Below are 20,613 nucleotides of genomic sequence, written 5' to 3' on the forward strand. Positions count from 1 at the left end.
TTTAATTCTCTTAGGTGAGTTTGCTTTTTTTTGTTCTAGAGTATTTAAATGTTCTATTAATTCACTAGTGTAGATTTTTTCAGCTTCTTTATGTAGGTATTTAGCTCTATGAACTTTCCTCTTAACACTGCTTTCATTGTGTCCCATAAATTTGGGTATATTGTGTGATTATTTTCATTGAATTTAAGTCTTTAATGTCTTACTTTATTTCTTTGGCCCTATGATGATTCACATGGGCATTGTTTAATTTCCATGTGTTTGTGAGCTTTCTGCAATTACTATTGCTGTTGAATTCTAATTTTAAGTCATGGTGATTTAATAAAATATATGGGTTATTCCATTGTTTTTTGTATCTGTGGAGGTTTGCTTTGTTACCTATAATGTGGTCAGTTTTTGAGAAGGCTCCATTAGGTGCTGGGAAGAAGGTATATTCTTTTATGTTTGGATGGAATGTTCTATAGATGTCTGTTAAGTCCACTTGAGTCATAACATCTGTTAGTTCCCTTATTTCTCTCTTAATTTTTTGGCTCACAAACCTGTCCAGTGGTCAGAGTGGAGTGTTGAAGTCTCCTACTATTACTGTGTGGGGTTAATTGTGCGATTTAAGCTTTAGAACTGTTTCTTTTACACATGAAGGTGCCCTTGTAATTGGGGCACAGATGTTTAGTATTGAGCTTTCCTCTAGATTGATTTTTCCTGTGACTAATATGAAATATCCTTCTTTGTCTCTTTTGATTGAATTTAGTTATTTTGTGTGTTTTCTCCTTCTTTGGGATTTGCTGTTGTGAGATCATCTATTGTCTGTATTTTGTTGATGTAGCCATCTTCCTTGGGTTGGAGTTTTCCTTCCAGTTCTTTGTGAAGGGCTGGATTTGTGACTAGGTATTGGTTAAATCTGGTTCTGTCATTGAATATCTTTTTTTTTTGTCTTTTTATGGTGATTGAAAGTTTTGCTGGATATTGTAGCCTAGACTGGCATCTGTGGTCTCTTATTGTCTTTATAACGCTTGACAAGGATTTTCTGGATTTCATATTTCCACTGAGATTTCAGGTGTAATTCTGATAGTTTTGCCTTCATGTGTTACTTGGCCTTTTTCCATTGCAGCTCTTAAAATTCTTTCTTCATTCTTTATGTTTAGTGTTTTGATTATTATGTGGCAAAGGAACCTTTTTTTTTAAAATCTACTCTATGTGGTGTTCTGTAAGTGTCTTATCTTTCTTTAGTTTGGGAAAGTTTTCTTCTATGATTTTGTTAAATATATTTTCTGTGCTTTTGAGTTGGACTTATTTTCATTTTTTTATACATATTATTCTTAGGTTTGGTCGTTTCATGGTATTCCATATTTCCTGGATATTTACGGTTAAGCTTTTGTTAGATTTAATGTTTTGTTTGACTGATGAGTCTATATCCTCTATTGCATCTTCATCTCTTGTATTCTGATGTTAATGTTTGAGCTTGTGGTTCCTAATCATTTTCTCATGGTTTCTGTTTCTATAATTTCCTCAGCTTGTGTTTTCTTTATTGTCTCTCGTTCAGTTTTCAAGTCTTGTATAGTTTCTTTCATATGTTTGAATGCTTTTTCTTGGTTTTCTTTAAGGGATTTTCTAATGGCTTCCAAATTTTTGTTTGTCTTTTCCTCCATTTCTTTAAGGGAATTTTCCATGTCCTCTTTAAAGGCCTCAATCATTCTTCCAAAGTTTTTGTTTGTTTGTTTGTTTGTTTTTGGTTATTTTCTTCTGCTTCATCTGTATTTGTTGTAGTAGGGCCATTAGTTTTTACTGGTGTCATGTTGCTCTTTGTGTTTTTGTGTGTCTTCTTAACTTACCTACCCATCTTTTCCTCTGATTGGTGTATTTGGGGATGTCTTTTACTCTCTTGACCAATCTTCCAGGTGTCAGTGAATCGATGGCTCAGATGGTTGCTCCTCATGGTATAGTCAGAGCCAAATTTCCAGTCAGGTTGTTGGTTACACTGCATTCCTGGATGTCACTTGGCACTCCCTGTCTCCACTCTGCAATACCAAGGGTTATTCTGGCCTGCTCCCATGGAGATTTCTTGCTTGGGGCTCCTTCTACTGAGGTTGCTGTCTTGGGCCTGTTCTGGCAGAGTTCATTGGCTGACGGCTGCTCCGGCGGAGGCTACTGAATTAGGCCTGCTTTATTAAATTTTGCTGGCTTAGGCTTGCTACCTCAGAGTTTGCTAATTCATGCCCAGTCTGGCAGAAGTCTCTGCTTTTGGCTTGCTCCCTCAGTGCTGGATCCCTTGTACTTGCTCCTGGTTCTGCAGAGTTCTCTGACTTGGGGTTGCTTTCCCCATCATCTCTACTTTGTACTTGCTCCTGTGTAGTTTGTTGCCTAATGCCTGTTCTGGTGGAGTTCACTGGCTCAGACCTGTTTCTGTAGATATCCCTGGCCTGGTCCTGTTCCCATGTAAGTCCCTGACTTGGGTCCAGTCCTGCAGAGGTCTCTAGCTCCAGTCTATTCCCTGGGAGGTCCCAAATGCACACCGGGACCTGAAGAGGTCCTGTCTCAGACCTAATTTCTCAGAGGTTCCAGACTCGTGCACGGACCTGAAGAGGTCTCTCGTTCTGGCCTACTTTCTCGGGGATCCTGGGCAGAATTTTCCCAGTGTCTGTTGTTAAATCACCCGTTTCATTTCTGATTTTATTAATTCAGGTATTCTCTCTCTGCTTTTTGGATAGTTTGTCTATCTTGTTGATTTTCTCAAATAACCAACTCTTTGTTTTATTGATTCTTTGTATTGCTCTTTTTGTTTCTAATGTATTGATTTCATCCCTCTATTAGACTATTTCCTGTCATCTACTCTTCCTGGATGAGTAATGCTTCTTTTACAAATATGGGTGCCATATTTTTGAGACCTTGCCTTTATGTTTAGAATTGAGTATTGATCTTGATTTTTTTCCTTGATGAATATGTAATGTCCTTTTTCATATTATTTGATTAATTTTAGGTTGAAATCCATTTTATAAGATATTTGGATAGCTACACCAGCTTGTTTCTTAGGTACATTTGATTAGATCTCCTTTCCCAAACCTTCATTCTGAGGTAATATCTGTCTTTGAGGTTGAGATGTGTTTCTTGTATTCAGCAGAAGGATGGGTCCTTTTTTCAACCCACTCTGTTATTTTGTGTCTTTTTAGAGGGAAATTGAGTTCATTGATATTAAGAGATACTAATGACAGCTGATTATACATTTCTGTTATTTTTAGTTTTGGTGATGGTGGCAGTGTTTGCATATTTCCCTTCTTTGTGGTTTGCTGGTGTGAGCCTATCTATTGCCTGTTTTTTGTTTGTTTGTTTGGTTGGTTGGTTGGTTGTTTGGTTGGTTGGTTGGTTTTTTTGTGGGTGTAGCTAACTTCCATGAGTTGGAATTTTCCTCCTAGTGGTTGGTTTCTTTATGGCTGGTTTTGTGGATAGGTATTGTGTACATATGGTTTTATCATGGAATACCTTGTTTTCTCTATCTATGGTAATTGGGAGCTTTGCTGAGTATAGTAGTTTGGGCTGGCATCTGTGGTCTCTTAGTGTCTTCTGAACATTTGTCCAGAACCTTCTGTCTTTCAGAGTTTCCATCAAGGATTTGGGTGTAATTTTGATAGAACTGCCTTTGTAAGTTTCTTTGCATTTTTTCTTTGTATTTTTTAATGGTTTTTCTTTATTCTGTATGTATAAAGTTTTGATTATTATATGGCAAGGAGTTTTTTTGTGTATTCAATTTGATATTCTTTAAGCTTCTTGTAATTTCCAAGGCATATCCTTCTTTAGGTTTAGAAAGTTGTTTCATATGATATAATTGAATATATTTTTGTGACTTTGAGCTGTAATTCTCCTTCTTCAATTCTATCATTTTTTATGGTATCCCAGATTTCCTGAATGTTTTGGATTAAGAATTTCCTGGATTTAACATTTTGTATGACTGATGAATCTATTTCACCTATCAAATTGTAACACTTGAGATTCTTTCTTCCATCTCTTTTATCCTGTTGATTATGCTTGTATCTGTAGTTTCTATTCATTTATCCAGATTTTCCATTTCCAGAATTCCCTGTTTGTGTTTTCTTTAATGCCTTTATTTAAATTTTCAAGTCTTGAACAATCTTGAACATGTTTAATAGTTTTTTCTTGATTTTTTAAGGGATTTATTGATTTCTTTAAATTATCTGTCTTTTTCTCCATTTTCTTAAGGGAATTTTTTATTTCCTTTTTAAGGGCCCCTGTCATCTTCATAAACTTATTTTTAAGCTCATTTTCTTATGTTTCACCCGTGTTGGATATTCCAGATGTTGTAGAAACAGTAGTTTCTCATGCTGCAATATTGCTCTTTATGTTATTGAATATGTTCTTACACTGCCATCTCCCCATCTCTTTTCCAATCGTTGTAGGTGACCCCTGTGATTTAGGTGGTTTTTCTTCCTCCAAGTGTGTGTGTGCAACCTGTGGATGTGGTGGTAACAGATGCAGCAGGGGACAGTGGGGCTTGACAGGAAGGATTATTCTTCCTGTCTGCTGAGGGTTGTGGTAACTGGGGTTGATTCATAGGATGTGTCCCCTGGGCTAGCACTGAGACAGTATCCAGCTAATAGTTAGTAGCTCAGGTAATCACTTTTTTTTTCCAAAATAGGGTTTCTCTGTAGTTTTCGAGTCTGTTCTAGAACTAGCTCTTGTATACCAAACTGATCTCAAACTCCAAGAGATCCACCTGCCTCTGCCTTCTGAGTGCTGGGATAAAATGTGTGCTCCACCACTGCTGATACTCACCGTTTTCCCCCCAGGATGCTGCTGTCTGGTGCTGAGGGCTGCAATATGTTGGAGTGGGGCACAGAATTGAGAGAATAATGCTTTACAGCTGATACCTCAGACACTCACATTTTCCTCTGGGTGTAGGCAGGCTGATCATGTATTATTAAGAAGTAGAGCCATGGTGAGAAGCTTAACAGTTAACATCACTTGAGTATTCAGGAACAATCTTAGAGCTGTGAAGGGACACTGTCTCTTACTCATGCTTGTAAATACAGACAACACCTGCCTTTGTATCTGCACATCACAAATCTGTTCAGTCTAAAATTGATGGACCACATGTGGCACAGGATTATACCTATGAATGTGGCCTATTTCAAAATTATGAATATACTCTAAATGTCATGAGATTTCACAATGTTTTGTTTATAATTTAGTTGCTGAGTTTTTAGGTTGGAGACTCATCAACAAACAACAATAATTGGTTTGTATTAACAATGTCAATAGGTTTTGGATTCCTGAAAGTTAATGCTAAAGATTGAACAGTAAACTTCATATTTCTGGCTTTGAAAACAGAAATACCAAACTAATTTGTGGCTTTCTCCTGTTGAGTGATGTTGTTTGAAGATACCTGTGTGGATATGCGGATGAAACACGCAAGTTTATATCCAAAAACAGAATCTAGGAAATTGTTAACTGCACCCAGTTGGAGGCAAAGCATCTTATATTTAGTGCTTTTCAGTTTAGAGTTTGATTATTTTAGTTTTCATAAAGGACCTTTTGGTAAATAGGTGTGGGACACAAAGTGCTCTGCAATACACCTTTTATTATTTTATTTTACATTTTTTGTGTCTTCCTTTAACTTATTTGATCACTCAAATAATCACTTTTTGGCATTTTATAGTTTTTGAGTGTGTCTGAAATTCATATTGAGGATTAGGAAACATAAGACCTTGAATTATCTTTAAATATACCCAATATAGTATGAAGCATATATTTTTAGAGACAGTTCATGTTACAATAAATTAGATATCACACAAGGAAAACAATTTCCCTAATAAACTTTGTGAAATAATATTGAACTACCTTTATATCAAATAGCACTTGCATTATTATATGTTTTCTAGGCAATTTTAAAGTTTATTCTTTAAATTTTAAGCAAATTACCTACTTCTGTACATATATGCTAATGTGAATTTAAATATTACAAATATAACCAACCAGTCTTATAAACCTTATTTGTTTACATAAATCAGCAAAATGTCTAGATATGGAAGTCATTATTTCTTTGAGTATTCTTAAAGCAGCATAATGAAAACAGATCTTTTGTAGTGGAATGGGCTCTGTAATCAAGGGTCCATTGCAATATGCTATTAGAGTCCCACATAGCCTTTGGTGGTGGACCCTTCGCTATAACCAGATGTTTTCTCTATAATTGAGAGGACATAAAGCTGAAAGAAATTTAGCAACACAAGCAGTAAAGCCAAACCTTGTCCCTACCTCTCTGATTTAAAATACTTCATTTGTGTTAGCGATGGGTATTTATTCATTTGTCATATATCTCGGTGTCACTATGATGTTACAATTAACAGGAGTATATGGAGTCTTGAATTCCTTTCTTGAAAAATAAGGGCAATGCCTTAAAGACTTCATTAGAGCTATAATATTTCATACAGTATTTGTAATCATTTGATGATCATTCTGGGATTATATATGTCACTAGGCTCATAATATTTATTGAATATGGCAAAATGGATAGAAAACAATACAACTTGATTACTTTGGTTACTTTTCCTCTAATTGTTGTGTCTTTTATGTCCTTTCTAATCCTTTATCTTCTTCTCTTTGACATTATTTCAAATTTCTACATTCTGATTCAATTAAATTTCATATGACTAAGTAATTTTGTTTACACTAGTATATTTATTTCTTTACATTATGCCTGAATATTAAATTTGTAAGACAAAATTAGGTGTTTATTCTATAATAACAAGTTAGATCTTTTCTTTATGCTATCCTGAGGCTGAGATCCAGTCAATTTCAAATGTCCATTACACTTTCTCAGTCACTCCAATAGAGCTTGAGAAATGCTGCTGCAGTTATTGCTCAAAGGGGCAAAACAGGGAAAATACATTATGGAATTTAGAAGATATGTAAAAAACACAAAGCTTTGTGATTCCCATATTGTATAACAGGAAATTTTTGAATCTGTTGAATCACAAAAATTCAACTGTGTCTTTGTTCTACTTGTTCAGTGTCACACACTTGAACTTTGGATAGCCTCATCTGTTTCATCCAGCACAAAAATGACTGTGGGTAGAGCAGCAAGTACTGTTCATCTTCTTAGAAGGTTTAACCATCATATGTTTTAAATTTTCTCCTTACATTAAGCCAACCAAAGCAGACACTGCCTACGAAAGAATATGAATATCTACTCTCTAAGGACATTTTTATAAGGATAATGCTGTACCTAGGATATGTTTCACAGCTTTCCCCACACATTTAATGTAGCATTCTGACGCTTTTTACCCTGTGGTCCCTAAGTGTCAGTCGGGCCATGCTCTTATCATTCTCTTCATTACTGCCCCTTTTCCAAGATTGTCTCATCTCTGCAGCCCAGTTCTTTTCCTTGTGGATCAAAAATAAAACTCGTGGCCCATAGCCTTAAAAATCCAAATATAATTGTGTATTTTCAATATGTTAAATGTAATTAACCATGCCTTTATCTGATGTTTTAGTTCTTGACTCTTCCACCACCAACATTCTGCCTTGAAGGTTTCTGAGTAGTTAACATTTTACTCTATAAGGCTGAGCTGTAGAAAGGAAGCTTTCACTTACTCCTTTCTCAGCTTCCCTTATTTCTCATCTCCCTCCATGTTCCTTCCTCTTTTCTTTATTTATGCCAAACAATTTAGACACTGTCACTTATAAGTTGAACATTCCAGTCCAGGGTGTCAGGGTCTTGCTCTCCACTCCACAAATCTTGAGGTATTTTATCAAATATGGAACTGTAAACATAAGAAATTTCAGTGAATACACATATTTCTTATATGTGGTTAAGCACAATAGCTGTAAAAGTTTCTTAAAAACAGTGTTATCACAACTTATTTTGTAGATCAGTTCAATAATTAAGATATTTTGCTATTGGTGGTAATAGTAAATGCCCTAAATATTTCACTAAATCTGATTGCAATGGAAACTTGATCTGGTAATGAAAGTAAGTGTAAGATATTCTAATGTTAGAAAATATAACCATTGACAGGAGAAAATAAAATACTAGTATTTATCAAAGCTGTTACTTTGAGAAATATGATGATCATTGTTTCATGCTATTTGCTGTTTCTCAATTTTTATTTTTAGGTATATACAAAAAATAAGTAATTCCTGCATAGAGTCTAATGGATTTGTTTATAGAAAGGGTCTGGGCATTAAAACATGACTTTATGAAGCTGAGTCATAAAAGAAAGTGTAGAAAAATAGAAAAAAAATTAGAGATAGGGAATGAGATACAGGAATCAAAAAGCAATGCATATAGTATCAGTGACAAATTGCAACATTTTACCACACTTTAATTTACAGCACAGTTGTATGTGTTCTAATAAATGACATAATAAAATGTTTTTATGGTACATTTTCTCATTTAAATGTAATTGTAGACTATCTTGCATAGTACATTCAGAAAAATCAGAGTGTTAACATATGGATTCTCAATCTAATTTTTGCCAAGCAACATTTTAAGGAACTGTCTGAATGCCAATATTGTGTTCTAGTCAGAAGCAGAGGGAAATCACATAGCACTGCATGTCACAGGCATTAGGTTAAGGAAGCCCAAGTGAAGACTGGTAAGATCTAAGCTTTTTTCTTCCTGTTTGCTACTTTTATGTTATTTTTTATTGTTACTTATGTCTTTCTTTTGCTGGAAGATGTGTGCAAATGTCCTTATTTCCTCCTTTCCGTGTCTCCTAGTAGGATAACAATGTCAGTTCAAAGAATTGACTCCTACCAAGTCTAGATTCTTGGACTTGTGACTTACTTGTGTTACTTACAAAAGCATCAGTAAGGGACCAAGTCAGACAGACATAACTGAATATACACACCATCATGGAGAACTATTGCTAGTTATAGGACTTCACGAACCTAGAATCTTTCTTTTGCATGTTGATAAATTTCTTGTGAGTTTGGTGATTTCTGCCCTGTCTCCTGTAGAAAATATTTTAATTCAGAGGAAATATCTGCATAATATACATTGCAATAGTGGTAGCCAATGGCAGAAAGAAAGAAATCTCAATTTATGCTATTCAGGAATGAAGGAGGCTTAAAGAATTGAGGATGAATTTCAAAGTTATAGAGGCAAATATCTGACAATTCAATAGCTACAAATTCATGGCTTCCTATGTTGGACATTTCTCATAGAAGAGAAATAATCCAAGGATACAAAGGATATCTCTGAGAGAGAGAGAGAAAGATATATATATATATATATATATATATATATATATATATATAGAGAGAGAGAGAGAGAGAGAGAGAGAGAGGAAAGAGAGAGAGAGAGAGAGAGAGAGAGAGAGAGAGAGAGAGAGAGAAGAGGTGATGGCAGCAATAGACATACGTAGCTAGTAAGAAGGCAAGCTTTGTCTTCAGAAAGACCTAGATTCAGGCAAATATTATATGAGCTCAGAAAAAATTACACCAAGTTTTCAAAGTCATGATCATGATTTTTTGACATATAAAGTTACAATGTAATACCTATCATAATATTTTCTTAGAAAAATTAAAGACCTATTTTCCAGAGTGTTTGATACAAAATTGATCTCTCCTTGCCATATGAAAGTAATAGACATAACACTACTTTTAAGCAGAATAGGTAAAGACTGGTGTTATAAAGTATAAAGTAACAGAAATAAGAAAATAATAGCTTTCATAGGCAGTGTTATATTTCAAATTAAGCTTTGTCAATTGTTCAGGAAATATTTGTCCCATTTCACCGAATTAGGTGTCAAACAGTTCAGTGTTTACTTATAGTTTATTTGTATCATATACACATATAGGTATACAGGTACAATTTTCCCCTTTTTTCTTTTTGAGTCATCTTCAGTTATAAAGGGAATTCATTTGGAACTTTCTTTTGCTTTATAAACAATATTTTAATAAATGGAAACAGCATTTTTAATAATGATTTAAATATCAGACACAAATCATGCTTTCCAGAGACATTTCTGTATATTAGTATTCCCCAATAGCAGGTCAATGCTAGGATGATATTATGTACACGCTGCTGGCGATGGTTCTGGGTAGCTTAAGATGAAATGATCTGAATTATATGTCTGGCGTTGTCTTTGCATTTTAAAACTTGATCCCCAGGATGAGATACTGTTTGAGAGCCTAAGGAAATATGGCCCGGGGGTGAGGGTCTTTTAGAGTTTAAAGACTGAATCTGGTTTGAGGTTGAGCTTTCTGCTTCATTCTTTGATTTTGAGATATGTACTCCAGGCACCATACCTCTTCCTCTGACATCATGGACTGTTATCTCTCTATAGCTGTAAACCAAAATAAATTCTTCTCTTTTTTTTAAGTTGTCTTAGTCATAGTATTTTATTGCTGCAGTAAGAAAACATCTATAGCTTGTAACCATAATGTGACAGGATGCTGTACCAAATATGTATATATATATATATATAGTATCTCTTAGAAGACAAAAGAACAGATGGCTTTTCTTAGACATTTACATAATACTAAGTGAAATTATGAGTAAGATTTTAGATAGATTACAAATTATGTTCTTAATGTGCAATTTTAAAGATTGTTTATATTGAGCTATGTATTTTTTTCTGCTCCTTTCCTCTCCTCTCTCCTCCTCCCCTACCATAATCCATGGTCTTCATGCTCCTAATTTACTTAGTGGATCTTGTCTTTTCCTACTTCCAATGTACATTAGGTCCATATACGTCTTTCTTAGGGTGGTTCTCTTTGTTATCTAGGTTCTCTGGGATTGTGAATTGTAAGAGGCTTTTTTAAAAATTGTCTTTATGTCTAAAAGTAACTAATGAGTGAGTACATATGATATTTGTCTTTTGGGTCTGGGTTTTTGTAGTAATGAGGTGAGCAGGCCTGCTTTTTGTCCCGCCCAGCTCCAGCACAGCTAGCTTTATACCTGAAATAACAACAATCAGATTGTATTCATTTAAACACTGCTTGGCCCATTAGCTCTAGCCACTTACTGGCTAATTCTCACATCTTGATTAACCCATTTCTATTAATGTGTGTAGCACCATGAGGTATTGGCTTACCGTGAAGATTCTAACCTGCGTCCATCTTGGAGAGGAGAGCTATGGCGTCTGCCTCATTGCCTTCTTCCCAGCATTCTATTATGTCTACTCCGCCCACCTAATTTTCTGCCCTATTAAAAGACCAAGGAAGGGGGGAGGAGAAGTGGAGTGGGGATGGGGGAGGGGAGCGGGGGGAGGGGGCATTATGTGGGAGGAGGGGGAGGGAAATGGGAAACGGGGAGCAGTTGGAAATTTTAATTAAAAAAGAATAATAAAAAAAAGACCAAGGAAGTCTCTTTATTATCTAATGAAAGTAACCCATAGACAGATGACCCACCTACATCAGGTTACCTCACTCAATATGATGCTTTCTAGATCAATCCATTTACCTTCAAATTTCAAGGTGTCATTATGGTTTTTCTGCTCTGTAGTACTCCATTGTGTAAATGAACCACATTTTCCTTCTCTATTCTTCTGTCAAGGGTCATTTGGGTTGTTTCCAGGTTCTGGCTATAACAAACAATGCTTCTATTAACATAGTTGAGCTCATGTCCTTGTGGTACTATTTGAGCATCCTTTGGGTATATACACAAAAGTGGTATTGCTGGGTCTTGAGGCAGATTGTTTTTTAATTTTCTGAGAAATACCTGTACTGAAATCCAAAGCAGCTGTACCAGTGTGCACTTCCACCAGGAAAACCAGGAGTGATCCCTTTACCCCACATCCAATCTAGCATAAAGTGTCATCAGTGTTTTTGGACTTGGCCATTCTTACATGTGTAAGATGGAATCTCAGAGTTTTTTTGATGTGCATTTCTTTGATGACTAAGGATGTCGAACATTTCTTTAAGTGTCTTTCAGCCATTTTAGATTCTTCTGTTGAGCGTTTTCTGTTTAGGTCTATACTCAATTTTTTTTATTGGATTATTTTTTCTATTGGTGACCAGTTTCTTGATTTCTTTGAATATTTTGGAGATCAGCCCTCTGTCTGATTTGGTGCTGCTGAAGATCTTTTCCCATTCTGTAGTCTGCCATTTTGTTAATGTGCATTAAAAAAAAAAATCCTCCCAATGTTGTATGTGTAGGTTACATATTGTATTGACACACCCTTAAAGATATTTTATATGTGTTCTTGACATAGAGTTTTAAATCAAAAACTATTTATTTTGTTGAATCATCTTGACAAATTGCCATTGGTATGCAGAACCAAATGTTACTCATCATTTCCAGAAATTAAGTTCTTACCATTTTTTGTGCATGTCATTGCAATACTTTTTAATATATTTCATCGTTAAGCACACATTATAAATTATAGGATAAAATCTTACAAAAATACAACTGTGTCACTTTTAAGCATAGAACATTTTAAATATGTATTAGATATTCCTGATTTCACCTGATGACATAGTAATATAATCCTATATTTTAATTTTGAAAATCATTTTAAACTAAGGCAGAATGGCATAACTAAAACTCACCCATCCTTTATGGTCTGTGCACTGTTTGCAATCAAAAGATTGCATAGATTGTTGGCATGCCTGTGTGCATACTTACTGAATACTCAGATGATTGTTTTTCCCATGAAATTTGTACTGAATCTTAGGTTGTCCAACTTAGATAACATTAGTACACTTGACGCTTAGCCCTTAACTCCTATTATATTTCTTGTTGTATGATAGGAATACAAATTGGTTTAAATTATTCTGCATCTCTTGAGTGATTGTTATTATGTTGCTCAAGTGTTCGATATAGTCCTCTTGAATCCCACTTTTATAGAATTATGGGTAATATACTGGTAATCTTATATTTGATTCACATTAGAAAAGAAAGAACAATGTATCTGATGATGAAATAAATATAGTTGCTAAAAATCAACAGATAACTTACTACATTTTCAAAGTTGAAAAACATTTCATCAGTTAGAAAACTAAATATAATCTTGTGAAAACCAGTCTTAATCAAGCAACAGTGTTTATCCATTCTCACTTAGCCCATTCCCCTTCCCTTGCATTTACACTGAGATGCATGCAAACCCTGGTAAATTTGGATAATGATTATAAATATGAATAGGCAGTTTTGCTTTGCACTATTACATCCACAGGCATTATTTCATTTTATCTTCTCTTAATCATTCAAGTCCAAATGATAATTTACAATATGGTCTACAGCAGATGAGTAAACTGAGAATTAAGGATGATGAAGATAGCACAATAATGTGCAAACAGGTATTAGTATCCATACCTGTGACTCCTTGTACTGACCTTAAGGGAACACCATTCCCTTAAGCAAATAACTAAGATTCCAACTTGAACATAGACCCTGAATGGATTAGTGCAAAATCCTTGTATATACAATATGATAAACCCAATTTTTCAATTTATTGTTGGCTAAGATTCAAATGAGGCTTCCTTGGTAGGTTTATCATTGCCTCTGTACTTCCTGAATCATGTCCCTGTTTCTTGCTCTATTATGTATGGTAATTAATAACTAAACTTCTTAAATAGTATATCTTAATCAAATAAGCTTCACATGCAAATTGTGTTCCATTATCCTGGACCATATGATAATTATAATAAATCATAAATAAATGAACCACATGCATGTTCCCATTTTCAATATTTCTTCAACAGCTTGATAATCACAAGGTATCTTGTAACTCATAGAAAATGCTCATTAAATGTCATAATTAAAAAAGAAAATCTGAATATGTACACCACAATAAATTCCTTTCTACTATTGTGAAAATCCTCCCTCTCTACTTTTGATGTTAAACTGAATGCTGGGAGAAAGAAGGCAGAGTCAGGGAGACACCATGTAACCACCAGAGAAGAAAGATGCTAGCTGTCAACTGGAGGTAGGCTATGAGCCTTGTGATAAGATATAAAATAATATTGGGTTAATTTAAGATATAAAAATTTGCTAGAGGCTAGGCGGTCGTTGAGCACACCTTTAATCCCAGCACTTGGGAGGCAGAGGCGGGTGGAACTTTGAGAGTTCGAGGCCAGCCTGGCCTACAAGAGCTAGTTCCAGGACAGGATCCAAAGCTACAGTTAAACCCTGTCTAGAAAAAACAAAAAGAAAAAAATAGAAATACGTATAAACTAATAGGTCACACAGTGATTTAATTAATGCAGTTTCTGTGTAGGTTTTTTTTTTCTTTATTGTCTGGGTTGCTGGAAAATGAACGAGAAGCCTCCAACAACACTTCTCCATCCCTCCCCCAACTCAACCATACTGTTCCCTCATGTTCTCATACCCTATCTTCTTTCCCCTATCCCAGTTTATTCAGGATACCTTATCTAATTCACCTTCCTAGGGTGATCCATGCATGTCCATACTTGTTATATAGCTTCTCTGAACCTGAGGATTATAGCCTGAAGATACTTTGCTTTATCTCTAATATCCACTTAGAAGTGAGTACATACCTTGTTTGTCATTCTGGGTCTTCAATGCTTCACTCAGGATGAGGTTTTTCTAGTTTTATCCATATGCCTGAAAATTTAATGATGTGATTAATTTTTTATCACTGAAAAATATTCTATTGTATAAATTTACCACATTTTCTTTATCCATTCTTAAGTTAAGGGGCATCTAGGTTGTTTCCAGGCTCATTACAAATAATGATGCTATGAACATAGTTGAGCAAGTGATGTTGTGGTGTAATTGAGCATCCTATAGGAATTTGCATAAGAATGGTTAGATACTCATAATGCACCATTTAATTCTTTACTGAGTATTCTTTTTTAATAAGGAACAGAAATTTTTCTTCCTCTTAAAATTACAATAATATGTCCAGCTTTATAGTATGCATGTCTCAACATACGAAGTTGTCTATTGTTTTTAACCATAGTAGCTGTATATAGATTCCATAAAAAAAAATTTTACCATGTGTGACTGATCACAACCCAGTGATTATATCAGCTATGAGAAAGGTGTCTGTGATAGGGAGGAGCTAATGTTCTGTTCCTTTGAAGAATCATATCTGTATATATCTATTAGAAGTAGAGGGGAAGACAAGAAGGACTGAGATTCTTGGAATAATAGGAAAACAAATGGTACTAATCATCTGTCTTGAAACTCTTCTGATATTACTCATGGAGAGCAATCAACATTGTAATGAAAAATGTAGCATCAGTACCCTGTCTGAAATTCACTTTCAAAAGTGAATATTATTTTAATGTATGACAAGGCCACTTTGAAACCATGCCACTAAAATAATTATCAGTTGACTGGAATTAGTTGAATGAGTCATATGGATTGGTTCAGAAAGTGTGAATACTGGATGTAACTTATACAAAAGTTTATCAGGAAACACAATCTGTATATTGCTAATAGGTCTAATGACTCCCCACAAGTTCTCTGTTGCTCCACAGCACTTTCATGGCAATTATGAGGAACACATTGCATGTGCTGCCCCCAAGAGACCAAGACGAAGGCAGGGTTAGGAAAGTAGCTGGAACATGAATTAAGATCTTAGGAGTTACTTAACCACAGGATACTCCATGTGCCTTTGTCTCATAATAACGTATTTTGATTTGTGCTGCTTCTACACGGTGTTTATTTTTCAAGTTGAAGAAATTACTGTTTTGTGAGTCAGGAAATGATTTCCTGAAGATAAACATAAAGTTTTGAACTTCTGCTGTGGCCAGTGTGCAGGTAGAAGTCAGTTGTACTTCTTGTTCCCCAAATTTCCTTTGTGGTTATTTGGTATGTTCCTCCTACACAACACAGTAACTCTTACCCAGGATAGTAGCTATTATCCTAGAGGAAGGATCAATCTGTAAATGATGCAGACTCAATGTTTAGACAAACCACTTAGTTTTCTGCATTCTATTGCTTCAAAAATTAGTTTATGCTTTGTCATGCAGGTACTTAGTCTTTCTTTCAGCAGTTTCTTAAACTGTTGATGGTTTTAGTAAAAGACTTCTTGAATATTAAATAAGATATCATGCTGATAAAATTAAGGAAGTGATATTTATGATGGTCTAATTTATTAGGCTTATATTTCTTTTATTTATATTTATTAATTATATTTATTAAGTTTATATTTCTTAAATTCAGGGAAATATATGTGCACAGTATTGCATATATTATTGCATAAATTACTAATATGGGCATTAATGATTCTCAGAATTTGAGAGAATTAAGAAGTTTCACTTTACTCATGAGTTGGTAACATACGTGATTCAAGTATTCACACACTCACAAAAACTTCATATATGTATGTGTGTGTACATATATAGAGATATACATATATGTGTGCATGTGTGTGTGTGTGTTTATGTGTACAGAATACCATTTTGTGCTATTTCTTAAGAAACTAAAGGATACATCAAGAATTAAAAAAACCTGCAGTGGATTTCAATCACAGATGTAAGAGTGAGGCAGAATCACTTGCAGAATTGCAGAAGACAGATGTTATATCCTTCACATCACCAAAGGATGAAATTGCTCTGCCCACAATATCTTAAGTGATTTTCCACTTTTCATAGTTTTATCAAATCATCCTTTGAAAATTAGAAAAATAGTTCTATAGGGCAATGCAAAGCTTTGTTATTTGGTAAATTGAATTTTTATGTTCATATAAACCAAATACCAAGATGACAAGAAGTCAAGGCAATGAACAATTGTTGAAATGATGGATTGAGGACCATGTTTCTCAGGTTATGAAGTTCAGGAATATATGTAATTATTTTTGCTTCCAAAGGTTACTCTGTTCAACATTATGTTATGGCATACAACAGGGTCAGATTCAGATATAAATTGCAAATCAGAATTTGCTGCCCTGCTGTTGACACTAGGGTTAATCATGTAAATCTAATACAGTTTTTAGTATTTCAGGAACTGCTGAAGTGAAGTCTCAAGTACATATTGATTTAAAATTTCAAGGTTTTTTTTTTTTTCAGGTTTCTGGGCATAGGTGTATTTTGATGTAACATTGATGAGAATTAAATAGTTATAGAAAATACACAAGTCATATATTGCAAATCAAAGGGGTTCAAAAATAAAATTCTGGAATTAGATTAATGAATATTAACTTTGCTGTTTATTATTCTTGATAGCAATTTTACCTTCTGGTAAAATTAAGAGTTAGGAGCTTAGAGGTCATTATATGAGAGTTTTAATATGTTCTATTTTTGTATGAGAGGAGAGAGGCAGGGAAGGGAACAGAGAAAAATGTAGAGCTCGATAAAAATCAACAAAAGAATAAAAGAAAAATACCAACTTTCAAAAGCAATAATTTTCCCATTTCAAAATTAAAATACTGGATAAGTTTTGGAAACAGATTTAAAGACTGGGCATTCATCCATGTTGGTTAATCATAGAGTGGACTGTGAATGGGAACGGGCTGGGGAGGCAAGAGGAGAATTCCTGAGAAAGAGTTCCATATATACATATGAGTATTTCAGAACCAAATTCAAATATTGTGCAAAAAACCTCAGCATGGAAGTCAAATCAAGTATGTAAACATATGTATGTAATGTTTGCCCACATAGAATATGGCAAATAAACTGAGCTGGTAATGCTAAATATATATATTTATATGGAGAGTTTTAAATAGACATATATTTACATATTTATATATTTAAATGCATACCTATTTCCATCTAGATATGTAATATAAAAAATTTGTTAATTTAATAATAGGTTGGAAATAAGTTTAGAAATGAGACTATTTTTAGAAAGAAAAAATCAACTGTTCAAAGTACAACATCCTTGCTTCTGTACACAATAAGCACTCAACTTGCCTTTCCAAGCACAATGAAATCTCATGCAGCTGCCTGACATGCATGACAGACATTTACATATCTCCATATTGCTGACTCTTTTCTAAGTTAATCTCATCTCACGTGAATTTTTCACCAGCTTCACTCTGATGTTGATAAAGGAGATGGTTCCATCAAATACATCTTGTCAGGTGAAGGGGCAAGTTCCATTTTCATTATTGATGAGAACACTGGGGATATTCATGCCACCAAGAGACTGGACCGGGAGGAGCAGGCCTATTATACACTCAGAGCCCAAGCATTGGACAGACTCACCAACAAGCCTGTGGAACCAGAATCTGAGTTTGTTATCAAAATCCAGGATATCAATGACAATGAACCCAAATTTCTGGATGGTCCATACACAGCAGGAGTTCCAGAAATGTCTCCTGTGGGTAAGTAAAATGCATGCTCTTTTTGTAATAAATATCTGAAAAATATACTGGTCTATGTGTAGTGATGCTCAGAATGAAAGGATATGATGACATACTAACAGCCAAGATTCATTCATTCAAATCCTTTTTATCTGCTTGGGAAAATTAGGGGATGTTTTATTTTGTTGTTTTATATATTTACATTTTATATTAATGTTATAGTGTTCAATTCGATCAACTCTCTTTGTCTTTAAGAAATGGCTTGTGCATTTTCCTTTCTATCACATAATTATTTGTTTAAAAATATGATTACAATAATGTCTAACAAATCACTTTAAAAAAAATCTCTCGCAGTATGATCTTCCAACTCTCTTCATTATCATTATCTTCTTCTACTACTTCTTCTTCTTGATGTCTCTCTCTAATTAGTGGCAGATTGTTCTAGAGATTCCAAAAAGAAAACAAACAAACAAGAAAAATAACAAACTAATAAACTCTTTTCTATCAGTTCAATTCCCTTTCTGATGTTACAAGGTTTCTGGTGGCTCCCCAGGGAGTACAGGGTTGCTGCTACATTGCCTATATTGAAATATCCAATGTCTAACACTAATAAACCTTTTGTAATCTCTTCACGTGTAAATTAAATACTGAGTGGTTCTTCATAACAATAAAGCAATAAATAAAAAGAAAACAATAAAAAGCTTCCTCCTCTAATGCCTTTAAGCAATTGTCCATTACAAAAATATATATGAAAATTATTCATTTTCCTTTAAAAATATAAAAATTCTCTTTTAAATCTCAGTGTTCAGAGTATTTTTCCAACATCATTTTCTTTAGCCAGTATGTAATTTATGTTTATAAATTATTTTCAATAGGACTGTAAAGTATGACAGCAGGTAATCTTTGTTGGTTTTGTTTTAATGGAGGAAGCTCATATAAAATAGTATTGGTATTTAAAGCACATGGCCATTTTAACCACCATGCTTTACCTTGTTCTATTCATTCAGTCCTTTGACTGATGCTTTTACAGTGGGGGTGGAATTGTACAGATAAGTGTTCCATTTATGGCATCACAATTTGGAACCCAATCTTTATTAAATATATGCCTATAGCCGCTAGAGAGAATTATCAAGACATGTAGTCATTAGAGGTTCTAAACCAGGAGGCTGGGATTCTAACAATAATATATAGATATGCATTCTGTGACAAAGCCTATGTATTCCCTTATTCATAATTCTGGCCATGCTTTCAAAGTGCTTCTTGCAGGTGCTATTTGACAAAAATAACAGTATTAATAGAGTGAAAAAAAGATTTTGTTGTTGGGTTGTAAGAAGCTAGAAATTTTCTCCCCAATTAATAATATTTGATAAATAAATTTGAAGTGTGTTTGATTGGCCTTCATACTTCTATTTACTAGTATTTGGAATATTTTAACTTGACATGGAATATGTTAATAATGTTTATGTAAAATTTTATTATGGAGATTACCTAATGCACCACTGTTTGATTTGGATGATTTTACTCCAATATCAAGAAACATGACTATTATGTATACATACAAATTATTTTATTATATTGATAGATTTGAATGATTTAAAATGTTTAAGAAAATTATTTTCAAATACTTTTAAAACTTGTTGAATGCTTATTTAAACAACTTGATTAACAAAAATTTCAAATTTTAAACATTGAATATCAATAAAAACTAAAATTTAGTAACATGTATTAAAGCTTACTAAAGTGTTTGCTTCTCACAAAATAGTTATAATCGTATTGATTGATACAGTACATCACCCATAAGCATTCAGTGTCTAACATTGTAGTGCTCTTGTTTTTAATTTACACTAGGATATGTTTTATAAATGATAATAAGTCTGTAGGGCAATTTCCAAATTGCTATAGAGCTTAGGAATGGATGGAAGTTCTTCATTCCATTCAGAGACTAGTAGGAAAGTTCAGTCAGTTTAGAGTTTGCTATGAAAGCAGGAGGCTCTGGGCTCAACACTAGGACCTATATTAGAAGCTGCAAATGCACACTTGTATTCCCAACACTGGGAGGCTGAGAAAGGGAGCGTCCTGGGTTTGCTCATTATTCAGTCTAATCTGCTCAGTGAGGTCCAATCAGGGAGAGAATCTGTCTGGATGTTACTTTAGTAATGATGCACATGACTGGCCACTGCTTCCACAGTAGTGCATCACCTACACACAGATAAAAAGCCACCAATACACACAACCAATCTTCATGCCCATTTAGGAATATGTGTCTATATGTGCCTATTCAATAATTTAAATGTGCTGATAAACTAAACATTTATTTAACTTTTACAAATCTGTAATATGTAATTCTTAGGTTGATTTAGAAATACACATCATTCAATATTGGATCTGCAAGGCATAGTCATTGAAGTTTACCAAAGAATAAACAAAAGTACAAGCAATTTTTATAACT

General features: G+C 34.2%; 1 protein-coding gene across 2 annotated transcripts in view; it reads left to right on the forward strand.

The window, feature by feature from the left end:
- Nucleotides 1-20,613, forward strand: part of Cdh7 (cadherin 7) — a 159,769-nt gene that overhangs the window by 37,812 nt on the left and 101,344 nt on the right. For both annotated transcript variants that reach the window (XM_057770275.1, XM_057770276.1), the window contains exon 3: nucleotides 17,891-18,185. In XM_057770275.1, the coding sequence (XP_057626258.1) occupies nucleotides 17,891-18,185 (295 nt within the window). The remainder of the gene's footprint in view (nucleotides 1-17,890; nucleotides 18,186-20,613) is intronic.

Source organism: Chionomys nivalis, chromosome 5 (genome assembly GCF_950005125.1).
Source record: "Chionomys nivalis chromosome 5, mChiNiv1.1, whole genome shotgun sequence".
Lineage (NCBI taxonomy): Eukaryota > Metazoa > Chordata > Mammalia > Rodentia > Cricetidae > Chionomys > Chionomys nivalis.